Genomic DNA, 21,746 nt, shown 5'->3' on the forward strand with positions numbered 1-21,746 from the left:
TGTTGCGTCATTCTTTCTATGGTGAAAAGGCCTTTTTGTAAAAGGTTTTGTGGTGTTTCCTGAAGTCTGTCTTCTGGAAGACTGTTCCATAGCCAGATCCCCTCAACAGAGAAGGCAGTGTCTGCAGCTCTCCTGCCTTTTGTCCTGGGCTTTTTTGAACTGCACGTTGTCCCAGAGGAATGCAGCTGCCACAGTGGTTTGTAGATTGAAATTCAGTTTTTAGTGTAGCTAGGGTTTGAGCTATTCATTGTTGTGATGAATAGGGCCAAGACCTTAAATGGCTATCAATAGCTGGCTGGGAGCCGGGGATTTGAGCACTGGTCTGATGAGCTTACAGCATCCTGAGCCAGGGAGAAGGGGCCAACTGCCTTCTGTACCAGCTGGAGCCTATGCATCATCTCTTCCCTTAGTTTCAAATACAGTAAGTTATAGTAATCCACCTTGAGGTGACCCATGCATGGATCACTGGCCAGGTCCTCGTCCAGGAGAAAGAGACAACGTTTCTTAGTGAGTTGGAGGAGAAGGAAGGTATTTTTAAACAGTGGTACCTGGTCATCCAAGCTTAGAGAAAATGAAACAGGGCTCTGAGGCTCCACACCACACCTCTTTGATAAAGGGGGTACTGTGTGTCTTCAGTTGGAGGTGGAGGATAGTGTCTAAGTTCTTCAAAGCAGTATGTCCCTCCTGACCAGTATCACTTCAATCTTGCCTGGGTTCAGCTTGAGCCAGCTGTTCTTCATCCCAAGGCTGATCTCTCATAGGCACGTGGATTTCTTAGTGGTGGCCGTGCTTTCATTAGTAGAGAATGCGTCATGCAGTAGCTCCAACTGAATGATGAGCTTGATAGAGAAATTACTAGGTGGGGTTCTGTCGCCTGTGTTACGCAGGGTCCCTTCTGGTCTCAGTCTGTGAATAAGATAGCTGGTTGGGGGCCTCTTGCATATTGTTGGCAGCTGAGCCTAGGGAGTCTCACTATCTCTCCCAGTGAGAAGGGTGAAAGTCTGGGTTAGGGTTTTCACAGAGAAGGAGCAGTTCCCCATTACCTCTCTCGCTGCTAAACTTTCTAGCCGTAGGTTTATTTGAAAAATGGAGGAGTGGGGGGAGCATCAATGAACTTTTTGGACAGTGCCCTGGTGTTCAGCCCAGGACCCACACTCGGCTGGTGGGAGCTGGGGATGGTGCAGGGATTTTTTTTTTTTTTTTTTTTTTTTATCAGGGAGCTATCCCAGGCCTCTGCATTCTTCTCCCTCCCTTTCTGCCCATCTCTCTCTCTCTGAATAACAGCTGTGAAACAAGCCAGAATCTTGTTTCTTGCATACTCCTGTTGCGTGGCAGAGCTATAAGAAGCAGCACAGGCCATGGAGCTGTAGGTAGACTCAGGAAGATGCATAAAGGCCAGAAAAACTGTTTTTTCCCTAATGACTTTTTATTCATTTCTTTATTTGCATAAATGGGTGGTGTACAATAAATCACAGGACCTTTCACTTACCAGGGCTTGCTTCCTACACACTGGGGTAGTAGGCCACATGCATCAAGCTTTTGGGATAGTCTTTCTAAAGACTTCTTTGGCACATTTATTTGTACGCATGTCAATCAAAACTGGAGGGCAGTATTGCAGAAATTTTATGTCTGCATTTATTTTATTTTTTATATTTGTCTACATAATGTCTTTTCTTTTTTGTTCTGATGTGTTTGAGGGAGGGGACTTTTATAGTTTCATAGTTAGTAGGTGCTTTCCATTATAATCCCAATTTTTAAATCTTTTCCTCAGCTGTGCCGTAACTAAACCAATGTGCATGAAATTTTACATGTCTCAATTTGTGCTAGGATAATATTAACCTCAAATGTCTCAGAAAAAAAGTTAGACAAATGGCATGTGAGAATCAAGCACTCAAAAAAGTAGATCTTCACTTCTTGAATGTTTTCCTAACTCTCTCTTTGGCTTGTTGTATCTCCAATATAGTTTATACTCGAAGCTGCACACTTTTGTTTTGTTAGGCTCAAAGGGTCGATCCAGCTGCATTACAGGTGAGAGCGAGTCTCTCATCCAGGTAGATAGACTTGTGCTAGAAACGCTTTCACTAATACACTAAAAATAGCTGTGTAGTCGTTCTGGCACTGGCAGAGATGGGTTAGTCACCAAACCTTCGACCCACTCTCTCCTTTGGCTCCAAGCTCAGGTAGCAATCCCAAGCCTCTGCTGAGTTAAGTATAGAATTGGCAGAACTAACGAGGAATTGGAATTATTGGAATTGCTCATTTATGAGCATGCATTTGATATAGGTGGTATTACTGAAACCTGGTGGTATGATTCGCACTGATGTTAGAATGTTAAAATCAGTGGTTAAAACCTATTTACGAAGGATCGAATGGGCAAAACGGGATGGGGAGTGACACTCCGTCAAAAATGGCATTACCTCTTTCTGAGTCGCTCGTAACTCAGAAGAAAATGATCTTGAATGCTTATGGATTAGTATTTGACCACTGCTGGAATACTCTGTCCAGTTCTGATATCCACAATTCAAGAAGGATTTTGATAAATTGGAGAGGGTTCAGAGAAGTGCAACGGGAATGATTGAAGAATTAGAAAACATGCCTTATGATAGATTGAGCTCCTTGAGTCTATTTAGTTTAACAAAGAGAAGGGTAAGGGGTGACTTGATTACAGTCTATAAGTGTCTACATCGGGAACAAATATATTTAATAATGGAGTCTAGCAAAGATATGACATGATCCAATGGCTGGAAGTTGAAGCTAGACAAATTCGAACTGGAATTAAAGTGTAAGTTATTAACGGTGAGAGTAATTAACCATTGGAACAATTTACCAAGGATTATGGTGGATTCTCCATCACTGACAATTTTTAAATCAAGATGGGATGTTTTTCTAAAATATTGGCTCTAGGATCTATTTTTGGGAAGTTCTATGGCCTGGGCTATACAGGAGGTCAGAATAGATGATAACAGTGGTCCCTTCTGGCCTTGGAATCTATATGGGTAATGGTGAGAGAATCACTTTTTGGAAGCAATTTATGTGCACATTAGGTGCTCAAAATAGGAAGAATGCCTGGTCACCTTGGGCAAGTGTGACACAGGCTACGACTACACAGGGATTAAAAAACCCCACACCTGGCATGGAGCAGCTAACTCGGGCTCGCAGGGCTCAGTCTCCAGGGCTGAAAAAAATCAGTGTCGATGCTTGTGCTGGAGCCCGAGCTCTGGGACCCTGCAAGGGTGGAGCATCCCAGAATTCGGGCTCCAGCTGGAGCCCAAGCGTCTATGTTGTGATTTTTTTTCAGCCTCACAGCCCAAACCCAAGTTAGCTGACCCGGGCCAGCGGTGGCTGTGCTGAGGGTCTTTCATCCCTGTGTAGATATATCCACAGAAGCTCCTTGATCAAAGGTTCCCTGTTCTTTGTAAACAACTCTCATCTCACACCTGACAAACTTACGACCCCAAACATGTCTTGCAGGGTATTTATCCATCAAGGTAACGTAAGATGTCTACCGAAAGCTCGTAACTTGATGTTTCGGTCATGGCCCATTCATGTAGGAGGGAATTGTCACCCCTCCCTATTTAGTCGGTGATGTAATACAAGGCTCAATTGTCTAGCCTTGCTCCGTCCCAAGACTATCAATGGAAAACCATCAGAGAGAAATGCAAAAAATTGAAACCACTTGGAGGTGAAAAGGAAACATTGCATTAGACAGAGGTTCACCCTGTCACTGAAAAAGCCCTTTGTCTTTATTCATAATAACAGAGGAGGGGGAAAGACCATCTAAATCCTTTCACGTCTTGGGGAGCAGGAATGTGTGACGGGTTGGATCACAGAAACCCTCTTGGGAGCTGCCACCTAATGTACCAAGATTACTTCTATTCCTGTTTTCCCTGCCAGCTCAGGACTCCAGCACCCTGTCTTGCTGAGCCAGACACTCCCATTTGCTCCAACACAGACCCTGGGTCTGAATCACTTGTCCCAAAGCTGCAAGTTTGCCTAAAAACAGCTCACAGGAGTGTGCTTGTCTTTAGCACTCAGATGCCCAACTCCCAATGGGGTCTAAACCCAGATAAATCCGTTTTACCCTGCATAAAGCTTATGCAGGGCAAACTCATAAGTTGTTCGCCCTCTATAACACAGATAGAGAGATATGCACAGTTGTTTGCTCCCCCCGGTATTAATACATACTCTGAGTTAATTACTAAGTAGAAAGTGATTTTATTAAATACAGAAAGTAGGATTTAAGTGGTTCCAAGTAGTAACCGACAGAACAAAGTAAGTCACCAAGCAAAATAAAATAAAATGTGCAAATCTATGTCTAATCAAACTGAATACAGATAATCTCACCCTCAGAGATGCTTCAGTAAGTTTTTTCTCAGACTGGACACCTTCCAGGCCTAGGCACAATTCTTTCCCCTGGTACAGCTCTTGTTCCAGCTTAGGTGGTAGCTAGGGGATTCTTCATGATGGCTCCTCTCCTCACTTTGTTCTCTTCCACCCCTTTATATATCTTTTGCATAAGGCGGGAACCCTTTGTCCCTCTGGGTTCCCCCCCCACCACCACTGGAAAAGCACCAGGTTAAAGATGGATTCCAGTTCAGGTGACATGATCACATGTCACTGCAAGACTTCATTACCCACTTGCCAGCACACAGATATACAGGAAGACTAACAGGTAAACACAGCCATCTGCAGACAATGGTCCTGGTTAATGGGAGTCATCAAGGTTCCAAACCACTATTAATGACCCACACTTTGCATAATTACAATAGGCCCTCAGAGTTATATTTCATATTTCTAGTTTTAGATACAAGAGTGGTACATTTATACAAATAGGATGATCACACTCAGTAGATTATAAGCTTTGTAATAATACCTTACAAGAGACCTTTTGCATGAAGCATATTCCAGTTACTTTATATTCACTTATTATCATATTTTTATAAAACTATTCCAGTTACATTATATTCACTTCTTATTATGTTTTTATAAAACCATATAGACTGCACAACGTCACAGAATGTTCTCATGGAAAAATTGGATCCTGGTTCCTTTGGAGCCAGTCAGCTATGTAACAGACTGAATTTTGGGGAGCGGGGGGCGGAGAGAGAACCTATTTGATTAAGCAGGAAAAGTAACTATTAAGAACCAAGTTAATGTTTTATGGTTTGTTTTGTATTTTAATCATTTGTTTTCATCACTCTGTTTTGTTTCTATTTAGCTTTCTATTCTTTCTTAAATAAACCTATGTTTGTTTTATTATAACAGCTCACAAGTCCTGTGTGTTATATGGGAGCAGGGTGTGTGTGTGTGTGTGTGTGTGTGTGTGTTAAGATAAAACTAGTAAACTGGGGTATATTGCTCCTTTGCGAGAAGAGGATCTGGTGTTTCCGTGATTAGCCAGTGTTAGGCACTGGATATCCTAGGGCAGTGGTTCCCAAACTTTAACAACCTGTGAACCCCTTTCACTAAAATGTCTAGTCTTGTGAACCCCCTCCTAAAAATGAATATTTCCAGGGATTTTCTCCATTACCTGAGTATAAACTGTAAAAGCAGTGATCTTGGAAATATGAAATTTGTTTTTATGACATGCTTATTACACACTATTTATTATTAATTATTATTTATCATTACAGTATTTTTATTACATTATGAAAACTGCAACACTCTTCCAAGATCTCACTTTTGTAGCTTGTATCACTTTGAATAAGCCTGTTATACAACAAGGCTCCTATGTTTCATCAAGGAGTATCAGATGTGAAACAGCATGAAGGTATTTAAGAAGCCAACTCAAAGAGTTCCTCCTACACAAGCATTCAGGTCTTGAGCAGTCCAGGCAAACAATGCACGTTACAACAAAGCTTAAACTTGTTCTTCATAATAATTTTTAAAACAATACTAGCTGCCTATTTAATTTTAAAAATAGCAGAAAATATCCACCTCCCTTTCCATTTCTTATAAGGAGTCTTGAAGTTTAAATCTCCTGAGTGTGATAGATATGCTTGCTTTGATCTGCTTAGCTCTTAGAAGTCCAGGGGCTCCGGGCTGCTGGCCCAGTGCTGCCTGGGGTCCGTAGGGACAGCTCTGTCCGCCATTAGGGAATTTTTCCCCAAGAACCCCCTGTAACATTTCGCGAACCCCCAGGGGTTCACGAACCCCAGTTTGGGAACCACTGTCCTAGGGGAATGATTCAAAAGGAGTCGAGGACTAGGGTTCACCTATTGTTAATCTGCAAGGCAAAGATAGGGCTGGCATAGCCCAGAGGAGAGTGCTTGAGTGGCTGAAGTCTGGTGGGGTTAGGGAGCTGACACCCAGTTATCACAGGCAAGACTCCCTCACGCTGGGGACAGGGAGTAACAAGGTGACTTCCGGTCCTGGGTGCCCTGAGAACCATCCCAGCAAGTTTTTTACAAAGGTACTTAGATGCTGCTGATGCAGATAGGTGTCAGGTTTGGAAACCCCAGTAACCTGAGCAGGGTAAGTACCTAAGTCCCATTGAAATCAAATCTGGCCATCTGCCTCAGTACCCCAATGATAGAATGGGGATAATAGTACTTCCTGCCTTGCAGGGGTCTTGGGGTGATAAAGATTCTGAGGAGGCCAGATACTACTGTGATGGGGGTGAGGAAGGCATGTAAGTTTCTAGGATAGCTACCATTCCTGAGTTGCATGTCTGCTTTTATAGGCTTACAGTCCACAGCAGATGGATGCAAAGATCATATAATTCTTTAGTTTATTTAGAGTTTTTAAATAACCCAGTCAGAAGTCTCCTGGCACATACATACATACATACATACATACATACATACATACATACATACATACATACATACATACATACATACATACATACATAATTAAAATCAATAATTTTAAACAAAAAAAATTACAGATTACCTCTGTGCTTTGAAGAGTTCTCCCAGGTGTCAGCAGTACAACTCTACTTCAAATCCCTGGAAAAGCCTGGTGAAACAGATGAGGGGAGCATTACATCCAGGTTATGGTGGACCAAAGAGGGAAGTAAAATTCAGAGTCCAGGAGCCCTCACTGATGACAACGCTACAACCACCCTCCCTGTTGTAAACCAGTGTCCTGCTAATTTAAACACCTTGGCTGGCAGTTACGGGCATAGAATCATGTGAGGAATGAAGCAGTTTCAAATATAGGGAGGTTCGAAACCATTTAGGCCTTTGTAAGTCAAAGCCATTAACTAAAATTTCACCCAGAAGTCAGTTGTCAGTGAGTGCAGATCACACAGTACAGGCGTAATGTCCTCCATACAGAAGATCCTGCTTTATAAACAGCATCTTTTTTTTTTGCACCTAGAAGTGATATTTGGAACAGTTTAATGTGCATTACAGAAATCTGACAGAGAGAGAATAATAGCAAGGGCCACTTTAATGAAAAAGGACATCAGTGATAAGAACCACACTTTAAGGGCCTGATTCATATCCTATTTAAATCAATGGGGTTATTTCCATTGACTTCAATGGGAGCTGGATGAGATCCTGTGTTAATAAGTAGTGTCAAGCACAGTCACAGCGTGGGATGACTCATTAAAGGCAGAGGGCTTAGCCCTACTTGTGATTGACTAGCTGCCTCCCAGGTAATGGGTCTGAGGCCAGGGTTCAGGCTGGCAGGTTACCTGGTCCTTAGACAAAAGGCCATCAAGCTGCTCAGCTGTGAGAGAGATCCTGTAGAAGACCCTGGGTCAAGGTAAAGGAGCTGGAAAAAGGCCAGGCAACAGAACCCAATTTATCTGTTTGATTTGTGTTGGACTGTTTTGAGAAATAAACCCACCCCTATAAAAAGAGCCTGAAATGTTGCTGCTGTGGGAGCTTTATTTGTAGCACTGGCTGGTGAGTTGGCCCACCAATATAAATACACCTGTAGTTCAATATAATCCATTATACTACCTTGCAATCATATTTTTTTCCAGTTAGTCATATGGAACATTAGAATTGCTGTCAATGCAGTGCTATGTAGATAGTAGATAATGTTTTCATCCTTCACTACAGTGACGATGTACCTTAGAAATTCTTATTGCATTAATTATTTGAGATTTATGCAGGTGGGCATCCGCTTCATTCCTCCCTCATTCCATACACAATCCCCTCTGCTTTTTAGAGATCTTGAAACATTATGGCATATTTTCTCAGTAAATTAATATTGCCATTTATCTTCACATAACAAGTAGAAAGAATTGCCCAAAGGCAAGGAGTGCTACAGAAAGCCATTTTATCTTCATTATGTTGCTTTGGGTCATTGGGTGTTGCATAGAAATAATGAAAGTAAATATTAGGTTGGATGAGAGGGTGTTTTTCTTCCTTCTGAATGTAAATACAATGGTGTTTAAATAGTCATGCTACATGAACAGAACTCTAAAGAGTCAGTGAGTCACTCTTGGGACTGATTTCATTTCCAGGTAGCGATGTGCAGAGCATGGTTGGTAATTTACACAATCAGATAGCTGTGAGGCAGCTTACTGATTATATGTGAGGGGATAGCTCTGAATAGCTTCTGGATCACTCAGTAAAGTGAATACATCACTGCTCATGATGATCTCTTTTCCCAGCATTCAATATAAGGCTATTCCAGAAGAGGAAATGTCATGCTAGCATGTCTTACAAATTCACTGCCCAATGATGTGGACCAAATTTTGCTCAGATGTGTGCACGAAACTGCCATCAACTGCAGTAGAAATCTGGAGGTGAATTTTAAGATCAAGGTGTACTCTTGTTTTCAACCCACCTTATGAGGGTTTAATTATGCAAACTACTATTAATACCTGAGGAGCTCTCATGCACCACATACTGAATTGACAATTCACAGTACATGTATAATGGTCTAAATTCGCAATGGGATAAAATCTATTCAGTGGGTGGAGCATACTACACTGTGTAAAAGGCTTTACTCCTGTGCATTTGAAATATATTTACAGGGTCATTTTCTAGGAATCCCAACTCAACCAGCAGGTATTTAGGCACTCAGCAACAGATGACCAACTGCTTAGACTTTTCTTGTCCTTACTCTAAGCAACATTCTGTGTCACTAAAAGACATAGGAACACACTCTGAAATCTTAAATAGTCTGTAGCTAGGATCCCCTGGAAGAATTACTCTGGTGAATGGATCTTGACAGAACATGCTTTTGTCTCTGCTTCTGTTGTTTTTGGTAGCTGAATTATCTTATTATGTGTAGGTATATTTTGATGTGGTGATTTGTTATTTATATTGTGGTATTTTCCCAAATGTGCCAAGCAAGCACAAAGAAGGCCACAGCTTGTACCCTGAAGAGCTTAATATCCTATACTTCCCAACAGAAAAAAAAGACAACGCTGGATTTGGAAAATATTTTTCCACTAACAAGTAGACAGGTTTCTTTGCTCTTGGTTTTACACCACAGTTAAATGTGGATATTTTCTTACCAGTGGGTGCCAGACTTCCTTACTAAGAATATGATAGTAAGAACTTGGCAGAGATTCAAGTTGCAATGGGTAATCATTTTGGAAGCTTTGGATTAAGATTGTAGAAGACCAAGAGAAAGATGTAAAGACAAATACTCTCATATATGTCTGTTTGTAAAATGATGATAAGTCAAGTGTGAAATGCTGTAATATATTGAGAAACTGAAATTAATACTTGGTTAAAAAATGCCATTAAGTAGTAGTGATTCTTGAAATGACTATGGGAACAACTAACTGGTTTTACATCATTGCATTATAAATGCACTTGATGTTTATCATCAATTGTTGTGGGTCCTTGTTGTCTCAGGCTGAAGGCTGGTATGTCAAAGGTGCTCTAAGCAAGCCTATAGCGGCACCCTCTGCCTGCCATCTGAACCTTGTCAAATTCTGCTTACTTATATCTTTAGAGTCCCACTGAATTCAAGAGGCCATCAGTTAAATAACAATTGTATTAGGTAACCAATTTCTGCTGGACCCCTAGGGTGCTTGCTTGAGACAGGTGTCATAGTGTCACAGAGGAATAGCTGAGGGAGAAGAGATGTCCCCACATGAGATGACAATACAAAGGAAGACCATTCAATCCAGTTATAGCTGCAGGAGAGAAGCTGTCACAGTAAGACTGTGTGGAAGGACACAGTGGACAGACAAGTGTGGGGGGTGGAATTGTCCCCAGGCCCATGCACCCTAGTGACTAACCTCAGATTTGCATAACATAGATTTTGCATGGATTGGTGTATTTATTTGAGGTTTTAGTTTGAATTGCATAAGCATCCATCCCTTCAGCGTGGGCTGGAAATGTCACAACAACCTGTGGCATTTTGGTTTTCCTGAGCCATGAAAGTCCATCCCTAACTCACGTACATCTCTTTTCCCCACTGCCTGCTGTCTCATACTTCCTTCTATCTGTTACCATAAGCAACACATGCCAGTGAACAAGAGCCTAAATTTGCCTAGTGAAGTGCATTCTTAAGTGGTGCCAATACAAACACAGAAATACGTGTGTGATCATTCAAGCTCAAGTGCTTCGTGGAATGGTGTGTAAATGTAAACAATCCCAGGTAAATTAGGGTTTGGTGTGGAGAAATCACTTTTGCTGATGTTTATTTTTCTCTAATGCATATAGTGGGGATAAACAATAAGGAAACTGGCTAAAATTATTCAAAACTTTGGTTTGAGGCACCTGGAAATGTCCGAACTCAAAGAGAAAGTGTGTCAAGTCAGATTGCACAGCACACCTCATGCATTGTGACTTTGAGCCATTATGCCATGCAGTCCTCCAGTACTTTTATATCTTCTTTGAAACAGCATGTCAATGCTCAGAGGTAGCAATCCAGATTGTTTTTTCTCCCCCATTGGCTACATCAGTTTTCACTAAAAATAAATATGATGGGATACTGCTTTTTGTGCCCTTCTCTCCACTTTAAAAGGGCATTTTCTAGTGCGTTAGAGACTGTAAGGTTATGTCTGTGTGACTGCTGGGAGCAAGCCTCCCAGCCCGGGTAGACAGACTCGTTCTAGCTCCACTTGAGCTAGCACACTAAAAATAGCAGCGTGGACGTTGCAGCTCAGGTGACAGCTCAGGCTGACCAGGGTCTCGCTCAGGTGACTAGCCGCAACATCCACACTGCTATTTTTAGTGTGGTAGCTGGGCTGGGAGACTCGCTCCCAACTGCAGTGTAGACAGAGCCTAAGTAAGCTTCCCTAACAGACGGAGGGCTAACATCAAAAGTTCTGCTCTCTTCAGTGAGTTTGTAAACTTCCGGGGAATCGTATCTGCAGTGTAGCAAATATCAACAGACTTGTATCAACTGTAAACATTTCTTTGAACGCTGTATGTAGGTTGTTTTGGGGCAAAAAAGACACCTCCTGCTTGAGTTTCTATCTAAGCCTTTACACCAAGTTTTGCAGAGTGCTAAAATCTGAGTTTCAGCTTCTGATACTTATTGCAGCTCTGGAGGTGTTGGGAAATCCACAGATACAGAGTAAGATACATCCATGTGCCTCCTGCCTGGTTAAAGCCAGTGTAGAAGAGTTATGGCCATTTTTGGAGCAGTCAATGCTTCCCTGAGGGAAGACAAAGTACTGGCATATCTTGCAAAAAATAATGTAGATGCTTGCTCAAGAAACCATTTTCTAATGTAGATAATCTCTCCAGTTCTGTCAGCCTTCTATGGAGCTCTCATTTTATGGAAGGTTAACTAACTTCCTTGATATGGTGAAGCACTCCCAGCAGTATCTGGAGTCCTCAGGTCTTTGAGCTGAGGTACTTTTGTTGAGTGCATACTCTGAGCAGGTATGTTTTCTTTCTGGATAATAATAGGCAACTGTTTGTCTGACCTAAGCTCTGTGTCCTGTGGGGTTCCACAGGGTCTTATTTTGTCCAACCTGCATGCAGGGGGAATTAGTGAGGCAGTGTGGGTCTCAGTGTGGTCAATATCCTGATGACACCTAGCTTTACATTCCAGTCTCATCTAAGTGAGTGCGAAGTGACCGTACCCAGTATCTAATGGAGACTGGGGCATGGATGAGGACTAGCCCATTCTGATTCTCTCTCTAAAATCACTCCAAAATTAAACCAGTGAAGTGATCAGCCTGCTGCTGTTACTAGGAACAAAAATATCTGCAAATATTGGTTCTTGCTATGCAGTGCATCTTTAGGAGTGGGCATAGTGAATATTGAGCAATTCACAAAGGTGTTTCCTATCAGGAATGTCTGTTCTTCAGGCATCCCTGTGCCTCAGCCTCTGCTACAGAGCCTCTACTGTAACGATGACCAGATGCTCTTAATGGAAACAACACCCAACTTCAAATGGTTTCTCTGCCTGTCTCTTTGGATAGATCATGATTTGCATCATATTCAACTCTAATAATGCAGCGCAGAGGCAGCGCACATATCCCGAGAGGGGAGAACCTGGCTTTTCTTTTTAAATAAGCAAGCCTTTCAGAGAGGGGTTTACCTCAGCCAGGAGAACAGGTGAACGCAACTTGGTGCCTTTTGAAGCATGAATTAAAGAGGAAAAATGAGGGTGTCCGGGGCAGTACTGTTGTGAAAAATAATGCTCATGTGCATTTGATAGCCCTCACTTTGTTAATTTTTCAACCATTCAAGTGTCGCTTTATGGATCAGGGCCTGCAACTGAACAGCATAAGCAGCACATCACAGCTATACACAAAAGCCTTGTGGAATTTGCAGTTAATTATTACTTTGCTGTGACTTAACAATGGCTGAACTGAAATATTGTTTGTTTGCCTCTGATCGTTTCTGCCACGAGCAAAGCTTTTTCCAAAGTAAGTATATTAACACTTCATGGAATTTCCAGTTCTTTAGCCAGAAAATAGATAAAGCCATGAAAGCCTATCCTGTGCTACCTCACCACTGTGCCTGAACACTGGCCTGGAAGATCTCCTCTAAGGACGAAGAGGGTTATTTAGTCCTTGGTCTTTCGAGGTATTTGATAGAGGTGCCAGTGAGAAGCAATTATTTGTGGGTTTTTTTTGGTTAACTGCCCACTGAGAATTGGATAGAGCCACACGTTCGTTTAATACATGCCACCAGAGCTAACTGCTCCAGATTTTTGGTCACTGCCCAAATGGATCAGAATTAAATGAATGACCTACAAGTGAACTTTTATGACTGAGTTATAAACTCATGCAATTAATTGAAATTCTGGCACTGTTGCACTGTGGTGCTATGCTTGTTCGTCCATGGAAGGCCAGAGCTGAATCCCCTTGAAGCTTGTGGAAAGATTCCCAGGGCCAGATTTAAAATTTAAGTATGTAGGCGCCTAAAGATATAGTTAGCCACCTAGTGATATTGCGTAAAACAAGTTAGGCACCTAACTCCCACTGACTTCAATGGGGCTTAGGCACCTAACTTTCTTAGGTTCTCTTGTAAATCCCATTAGGCACTTAAATGCCTTTTGTAAATCTGGCCCGCAGTGACTTCAGTGAGCTTTGTATCAGGCCCTTATGTGGGATGGAGGATCAAATGAGGGTGAAAAGAAGCTGATATACCATGTGGAAGAAAGATGAGGGCAGAATTGTGGGCTGGAAGGGGGGTGGTTGGAGTTTAGTGTGTAACTTCCAGCAAAGAGAAATCTGCAACTAATGGGATGTTTCCTTGCCTACTATCCCCGTGATCACTTTGCTTGTATGTTACATCCCTTTTCCGCACTTGTCACCTATCCTTTGTCTATCTAGATCCTATGTTCTCTCAGGTGTGTGGCTGTATCTTTGAGATGCACATAATACAGTACGTTGTACATTACCGCAGTACACATAATAATAATTTACTGTGTTTAATTTCCTAACAGTTAGTAGACAGCAGTGGATATGGAAAATAAGGCCTTGCACTGCCCAGGAATGTAGTAAGGTTGTGATGGAAGTGTTTTATTTTTTCACGTTTGTTGTTGTTTTTTTCAGACTGCTCTGCAATGACTACAGCAAGATACAGGCCTACCTGGGACTTGGTACTTGACCCTTTGGTGTCCTGTAAACTCTGTCTTGGGGAATATCCCGTGGAACAGATGACGACAATAGCACAATGCCAATGCATCTTCTGTACTCTGGTTGGTTTGCTTTTTTATTATATGTGTGTATAAAAAATATAGCCTTATTATATCTCAGGGTCAGGATGAGGCATTGTTTTTTATGTTGACTTTAGTAGAGTACAATTCACTCAAAAGTGTGGGAACTGCAGAAGGTCCCCAAAGCATTGGAAGTGCAACAATGCCATGGCACCCCTGCGCTCTGGGTAGGCACACAGGGTCCTTTGCAACTCCCACTCTGAAAATCTCCCAGAGCCAGGCTCACGTATCCCAATGTGGAGGGTGAATGTGGCTTACAGGGTGGCCAGTGACAGAAGAGGAATTATCTGGTACATCTGCAGTCACACACAGGTTCAGTGGTCACAAATCCTTGTGTAATAGGTGTGTCAGGATTATACACCCTATTATAGCCAAGGAGCTGGAATTCTGTCTGTGGAAAGGCTACAGAGCTGCCCCATGCCCTGTTTGTGATTGGGAGGGAGGACATTCTGATTTCTCTCATCCTGTTTTTTCAGGCTTTGTGTGACTTTCACTTTTTACATATAAAAGAAGATGAAAAATCAAGGAGTTACAGGTTATCTGTCAAACATGTTTGTTTTGTTTTTCTTAATTTGTGTGAGCAGCAGTTAGAGCCTTTGAACTGAGAATTAAGATCTGTGCTGCACTTTTTAACCTAGAGCTAGCAACTAATTTTATGCCCCACCTAAAAAGGTGGGGGAAGCAATTGGGATAATCAAGCAGTATTTCACTGTGGATGTTTACCTCCTTGACCACTTTACTCAGACATTATAAACTATCCTCTTTCCTTTTGTCTGTTGTTTGGATCAGAGGCCAGGCACTCTTTTGTGTTTGGAAAGTACGTGGCACATTATAGGTGCTTATGTCAACAAATAATAAATAACTCAAGTTTTGTAACAGCTCTGTATCAGCACTGCCTTATTGCGTGAGTACGTGCCTTGGATGAGAGAGGGGAAAGAGCATAGTGACAGTTAAATACAGGATATTGTATGTTTGTAGTTGTCATGAGCATTTAAATGTGATACTTAGCAAGCACCGTCATCCAAACTCTATACAGAAATCAACTGATTAATGCTCTCAGAGCTGCTGTGAAGCAGGTTAGTTGACATCCCCATTTTACAGATGGAGAAACGGAAGCAGAAGGGCTAAGGGAGCAGAGAGGGAAAGGGAAAGAACTTGGAGGTGTCTGTTGTTTAGCAGCAGTGTTTCAAACAGATATCAGAGCACCCTATAAACAGCTGCACTGATTTTTTTTACATTGAACATTCTAAAAATAACATATCATCAAAACACCCTGTTCATTAAAGTCACTTACTATTTATTATTACAGCCTTCCTGCTCCAGTGTTGGCTCAAGGAGTGGAAACTAGTCTCTTCCATTCCTCTCATTTGCTGCTGCTTCTACATGCTCTATTTTGTTAAGATCAACTGTTTCTGCTGTCCCTACTAAGGGTTCTTCTTAAAGTTTCCCCTTGGGTGCCCTCGTTTCTTCACACTAGTTGGTTTCCATTTGATGACTTCATGTGAGTGTCTGTGCGTTGGCATGTGGAGTACATGCCCCAAACATGTCCAGCGCTTCCTTGTGATTCTGGTGGAGACGAGCCGCTGCTCAGTGATTCTTGGATCTCTTCGTTGGTGATGAGGTCTTTCCAGCCAATGCCTAGAATCTTTAACAGGCACTTATTTTCAAAGGCTTCCAGTTTTCTGTCTACCATTTTGGTAGCTCTTGTAGTTGTATACTAGCACTGAGATTATGTTTGAGCTGAAAAATTTCAGTTTTGTTCTGGTGCTGTGAATCTTTTATTTCCATATGATGTTGAGTTTAGTGAATGCTGTGGATGCATTTTCTATCCTTGATGTCACTTCTTTCTTCAAGTCCTCCTTAATATCATAATTCCATGATTTCGAATTGGGGGAAAAAATGTGAGTGTGAGACCTGGGACAGATACCGTGCCCATTCAGTTAAAAATAAGAATTGCTTCATTATGCCTTTGTTTAGGGAGTGATTGGTCAAGTAGGCAAAAGGGTATGAAATAATTTCATGCAAAACCAGTCTGTGTTGCCCATAGCATAGTTTTTATATTCACAGCTAGGTTTTGCACATCTTTATTCCCTAAATCAGCTGCTGGATATTTTAGTTTCATTTCACTATAACTTCCAAATGGTAGCCCAGAGGAGAACTGCCACACCAGGTATGTTTCCCTGACACGTTCCCTAGTGTTGCTCACTTCTTCCATTCTTCCTGGTAGAATATCATTATTGCTTTCTATTTCTAGATGAATCATTAGGAAGTGCTGATAAACTGTGCCCTAGGAACAGTTTAAGTAAACTTAACATGGAGACATTAACTTAGTGTCTCCAATTCAATCAGGTACATTAATCAGTTTTTAGAATTAGTATTTGTTTTTCCTCAATAGTCTGCTCAACACGGTGCATTACAGAAAAACCTAAACAGTCTATCTTTCTCGGTACTTACATGGCCCTCAGCGCAGTAGTGTTTGAGGACCTCAGAAACATGAATGCATTTATTCTTGCAATCTCCCTGCGATATAGGGAAATATTATTATCCCCCTTGTAGTGATGGGGAATTGAGGTAGCCTGACTTCCCCAAGGGTTAGACAGGAAGTCTGGGGCAAAGCTGGGAATTCAACCGAGAATTCATAAATGCCTGAAACACAAGGCCTCAGTCCCTGCCCTGAAGCGTTTACAGTTTAATAAATTGCATTGAAGACTGCAATTGATTTTACCAAGGGCCAAATCCTAAACCTATTGAAATCAGTGGAAAGGCTTCCATTGACTTCATCGGTCTTTGGACTAGGCCCTAAATACAGTGGACCAGCTAATCCATTGTACAACTCCTCCAGTGTCAGTGAAAATACACCAGCAAAATATTTAACTCAATATGTGTTTAAGCTCTTGACAGACCAGTGCATGCAAAGTTTTTGTCCAAGTGCTATGACGGAAATACAGAATAAGAATGAAAAAAATATTATAGCACATTGGTTAAAAAATGTGAATGGTATTTTTGTGATGATTTTCTCTGTGTTAGTTCTAGAGTCACTTTCTAACCTACTATATATATAGAGAGAGAGCAAGAATATTTTACTGTCAAAGAAGTCTTTCAGTGCGGTACCATCAGAATGGATGCAGAACTTAGATCAATGTGCAGATTTGCACAGACAGAAATATTATAGCGTTGAGGAATCTTTGCCCTCTGTATGACCCCAGAAGTGCTAGTGTCAGAATCTCATGAAGGATTATCTCCTCCCCACATTAACACAATACCACAACATTGCTATTTGGAAAGATAGAATGCGGGTATTGTTTCCTTTTGCATACCGGCTGAATTGAATGGAGCCGATTATGCCTTATCAGCAGAGGAGTGGCAAAGACACTACAATTTCCCATCATATTATATTTAGCGAATTGTGATTGCTTTTACAGTATTCCATTATGGGTTTTATCAGTGTGATTGTTAATGCACATACAATGACTGTGAGCTCTCTCTAAATTTTGTGTACACAGTGAAATCCATTGGGAATATTTCAGCTGCTGTGTAGTGTGCTACAGTTGCAAAAATCTAGGGAACATGAGGAAAATAAACTACAGTACCTGCTGTTAATATCCTTCTGAGTGTTGGTCACAAGAAAAGCTATTATCTTTGTCCTCCTGGAAGCAAAACTGTGTCTAAGCTATTATCACTTTTTTAAAGTTAAATTGCATTTATGTTGGCATCTGTATTCAAACTGCAGATTTTTAAAGTCATTGTACTGTCTTTTTTTTATTAATTGCTTTCACCAGTGAAAGTTAGCGAACAGCAGACCACTCATACAGTGCTAAGTCTTCACTGCAATGTACAATCCTATTTTTGGGGATGTGGTGGCTCAATTAATAGTCACCTATAGCTGGGAGAATAAATCCATACACTTTTCTTTTAAAACTAGCACCTAAACACTGTTCTTATGAGCACCATAATCCTACTTTGTTTGGGATCAAAGTGCGTCAAGGGCCTCAAATTTTTGCTCTAAGAATATTTGCATGCAAATCTTTTGTTTGATTTGATTGTTGGGCCAAAACCCTTCAGTCATTACTTAGTCCTTCGTCAGGCTTTGGCTTGACTGGATAACAGAATGGGTTGGCTAGCATGTTCTAAACCTCAGGACTGAAATATTGGCCCCATTGAAGTAAAAGGCAAAACTCCCATAGACTTCAGTGGGGCCAGGATTCACCCATAATGTAGCCAAGGCCAGTTGTAATTTTAGAACCTACCAACCGGTAAAGCTAACATCCCTGGGGGGGCCTAGGCTTCAACTCAACCAGCTTAGCACATGCTAAAATACAATTGCCTCCTCTATGCTCAAGGTTTAGAATGTGCTAGCTAGCGTGTTCTGAATAACACCTTTCATACTCAAGACAAACCCTTGGGCAAAGCTCCCATTGGTTTTCTCATTATTTAAAACTTTTCTGTTCTTAGAATCATAGAATGTCAGGGTTGGAAGGGACCTTAGGAGGTCATCTAGTCCAACCCCCTGCTCAAAGCCAGACAGATTTTTGCCTCAAATCCCTAAATGGCCCCCCTCAAGGTTTGAACTCACAACCTGTGGGTTTAGGAGGCCAATGCTCAAACCACTGAGTCATCTCCACCCCTGTGTGTCTTCTAGAGGAGCCTTTTGTGACATAGAACCACAAGTCACAGATGTTAGTTTTCTTCCTTCGTCTCCCCATGGGGCAAATGTGTGGGGAACTTTTTTTTTAAATGAAATCCATCTTTTGTACACTGTGCTATCTTTTTATAGCAGCACAGATGAGGTCAAAGAAGCATGTGTGGCATTTGCAACAGAAAATGGTGAGGTTTAAGGTGGTGCTTAGACCCTGCAAGAGTTTGTTCTACAGCCTTGGACAGCATCCCAGAAAGTTCTGCCTTCTGCACTGAGCTTCACCCTTGTGGACAGCTCCTTTGGGCCTGAGGAATGCAGATGTCGACCACAGCCCTCATCCTGCAGATCTCACTAATCTTTTAGGAATCTTAGACTCTTTCTTTCTTTGTTGATTTCTCAGTCGATTAGATAGAACCATATGAAACAGTCTTTCGCTCTGCCCTACATGTGGATAGTCTCCACCAGCTATTACTGGGCCCCTTTCACCAAGAGTACAATCTGCCTCCCTTTTGGTTTTCCTGGTTACACCAGCTGCCTGAGTAATTCAGGTCATTACTTTATTTAGGCCCCTTTTTGTTGTTGCAACTTAAGATACTTACCTTGTAACGGTAGGGTCTCCCTTTCCTTCCTATACCTAGATTTCTTGATCTTCTGATAGCTGTCAGTGGTCACTTTCCTCTACCATCATGATTGGAACAGAGCACTCAGAACTGCTTAGGTCTTGAGTTGGGAGACAGGGAAGAGAGACTTAATTATCTTGTTCTCCCTCATTCCAAGGCTACAGCTCTCCTCCCCCCTCCCCCCAATGCAGACTGAACAAAGAACAGTGTGGAGTGACCAGGTAAGGTTGGCTTCCTTCCCAGTTAGGCACTGGTTTATCTCTGGTTGCTGGGGGAAAGCTGCCTTCGGGAGACATCTCCCTGCTGTGAGACAGCACTCTTCTAAAACAGGGCTCTTCGTCCCCTCCACGGAAAGGAGCTATCCTGATCATTTTAAAGTATGGGGGTTTTTAAAAGATTTTTCCTTGTGAATATTCACAAGAATTAGTAACTTTTTAACAGGCATGTTGTTTCCCCATCCCCACCAGCTCTTGGCAAAATACCAGAACTTGCTACTCACAGTCATTGGACCTTTTTGAACAAACCTTTTGTTTGTATTAACTCAGAATTGCTCTTCACCATTCCATTGTGATGCATTGAGCCCTTTCACTAAACAAATACAAACGCTCTTTAGGCAAGGTGAATAAAGCAGACTTGTAGCAGTGGAGTTGTGTTTGTACAGTGTCTAGCACAATCAGTTCCTGATCCATGACGGGGGCTCTGAGGTGCTACCACAATAATAATAATAATTAATAATAAAAAATAATGAAGTAGCCTAATTCTAGAGGAATGAATTTGCAACTGGGAATCGTGGACTCCTGACTTGCTGTCAGGCCTTGGTCCAGTCAGTTCACCTCATTCTTTGCTATCATGTTGCAAAATGAAGTTAATACTTATCTTCATCATTTGGATGTCATGAAAACTAGTGAGTTGTTATCTGTGGGTTGGAATATGTAAAATGAAGGCCAGTCATTTCCTGCAGCTATACATTTCTCCAACACCTAGAGCATTCATCCTATTCTGTCACAAGAAATCTTCCTCAAACTCCATCATAAGGGAATATGTATTCTGTTTGCATAACAAGGGTTTTAGAATTCCTTCCTACATATGGGGTTGTTGAAAACAGACTAAAACGTTTAGTTTAAAGTTTTCAAATGTAGTTTATATGAATCAAAATAAATGGTTAGCCGTCATCTTGAACTATTATATATATTTTCTTCAACAAAAGCCTCAAACCCTTTTATTTACTGTTGCTTTGGAAAAGTTGCAGTTTTCTTCCCTTTTTTTATAATAGAAGTGCTGAAAAACTAAATATAAGAGCAGCTGATGAATTGCTACAGTGGCCTTGGATTCTGGCTTGGAAATACTGTTGCTGGTGATTCACAGTACTGAGCAGTGTTGTTAATGAGTTTGTGGCAGTCTCATGCCATAATTCTGACTGACAACAATTTTCAGAAGAGGGCTAGAGCACGATTCATGGGGACCTGGGACCAGCTTGACCAAGTCTCCCAGAATGGCAGGGAGACTTCAGTTTTCTGACTCCTGATTTAATAATGCTATCTCCCACATAAAAACTACACTACCCAGAACCATACGTGTCATCCACACATGCAAGGCAGTGAGAGAGACTGAGGCATGTTTGTGCGACACACAAGATTGTGAGTAATGTAGCTGACTTCTGCTCAGCTTTTGCTTTTGCCAGTGGGAGTGTGGGGCTTGCTGGCCAATGGCAGGGTGGGGGGATAGATTTGAAGTGTGGGGATGCAGTGGTGTGTGAGAGCCTAGGCAGCACAAGGTGAGTGAACTGGGGCTGGTCAGTAAGTCAGGGATGGGGTCATTCTCCCCAAGGCCTTGGCTGTAGCAGGGAGGGTAAACAGTCTGACTCACCCTGGGACTCAGTGCAGCGGGGGGGAGGGGTTGAGTATCAGTTGTATGGAGGGGTGGGGGAGAGTCCATGCCCTGTTCTCCCCAGGCTTTTGGATGCAGCAGGAGAGGGATTGGGGAGGGAGTGGGCCCATGCTTTTCTATTCTACCTCAAACACCGTACTGAGAGCGCACATCTTTTCCCCTTTCCTTGGGTATAATTGTGGCCCTACCTCCCCAAACACCACCTATGGCTGAGTTTATTATAGCCTTGGGGGGAAGGGGGGAGTTGCAACTCTGCTCACCTCGCTGTGTGTTCTTTGGAGAACAAGGCACTGGGTGGGGGGAGACTGAATGGGGTATCAGTGTGGGGGGGAAAGGGGCTGTCAGTGGCGGTGTCAGTGGGGCTTGTAGTGGAGTTGTTGGTGGGGTGGAGGGAGCAGTAGGGTTAGCAATGGGGGTGGGGGAAGGGCTGGGTGGGAATTGGGGTTGGGAGTGGGGAGGGTTCCTGAAATTAATTTGAAAATGTAGGTGAATATATCTGGAATTCGCATTTGGAAATGGGACACAGCAGTGAGAGTGTGACAGCACAGGGCCCA

The 21,746-nt window shown here is 42.1% G+C and overlaps 1 protein-coding gene across 1 annotated transcript in view; it reads left to right on the forward strand.

Moving 5' to 3' along the window:
- The first annotated feature begins 13,893 nt into the window (after positions 1-13,893).
- Positions 13,894-21,746, forward strand: part of RNF144A (ring finger protein 144A) — a 34,590-nt gene continuing 26,737 nt past the window's right edge. Inside the window, exon 1 of the mRNA XM_024201783.3 lies at positions 13,894-14,031. Within this exon, the coding sequence (XP_024057551.1) occupies positions 13,897-14,031 (135 nt within the window). The 5' untranslated portion in view covers positions 13,894-13,896. The remainder of the gene's footprint in view (positions 14,032-21,746) is intronic.

Source organism: Terrapene carolina, unplaced genomic scaffold (genome assembly GCF_002925995.2).
Source record: "Terrapene carolina triunguis isolate 2854851 unplaced genomic scaffold, T_m_triunguis-2.0 Scaffold42, whole genome shotgun sequence".
Classification (NCBI taxonomy): Eukaryota; Metazoa; Chordata; order Testudines; family Emydidae; genus Terrapene; species Terrapene triunguis.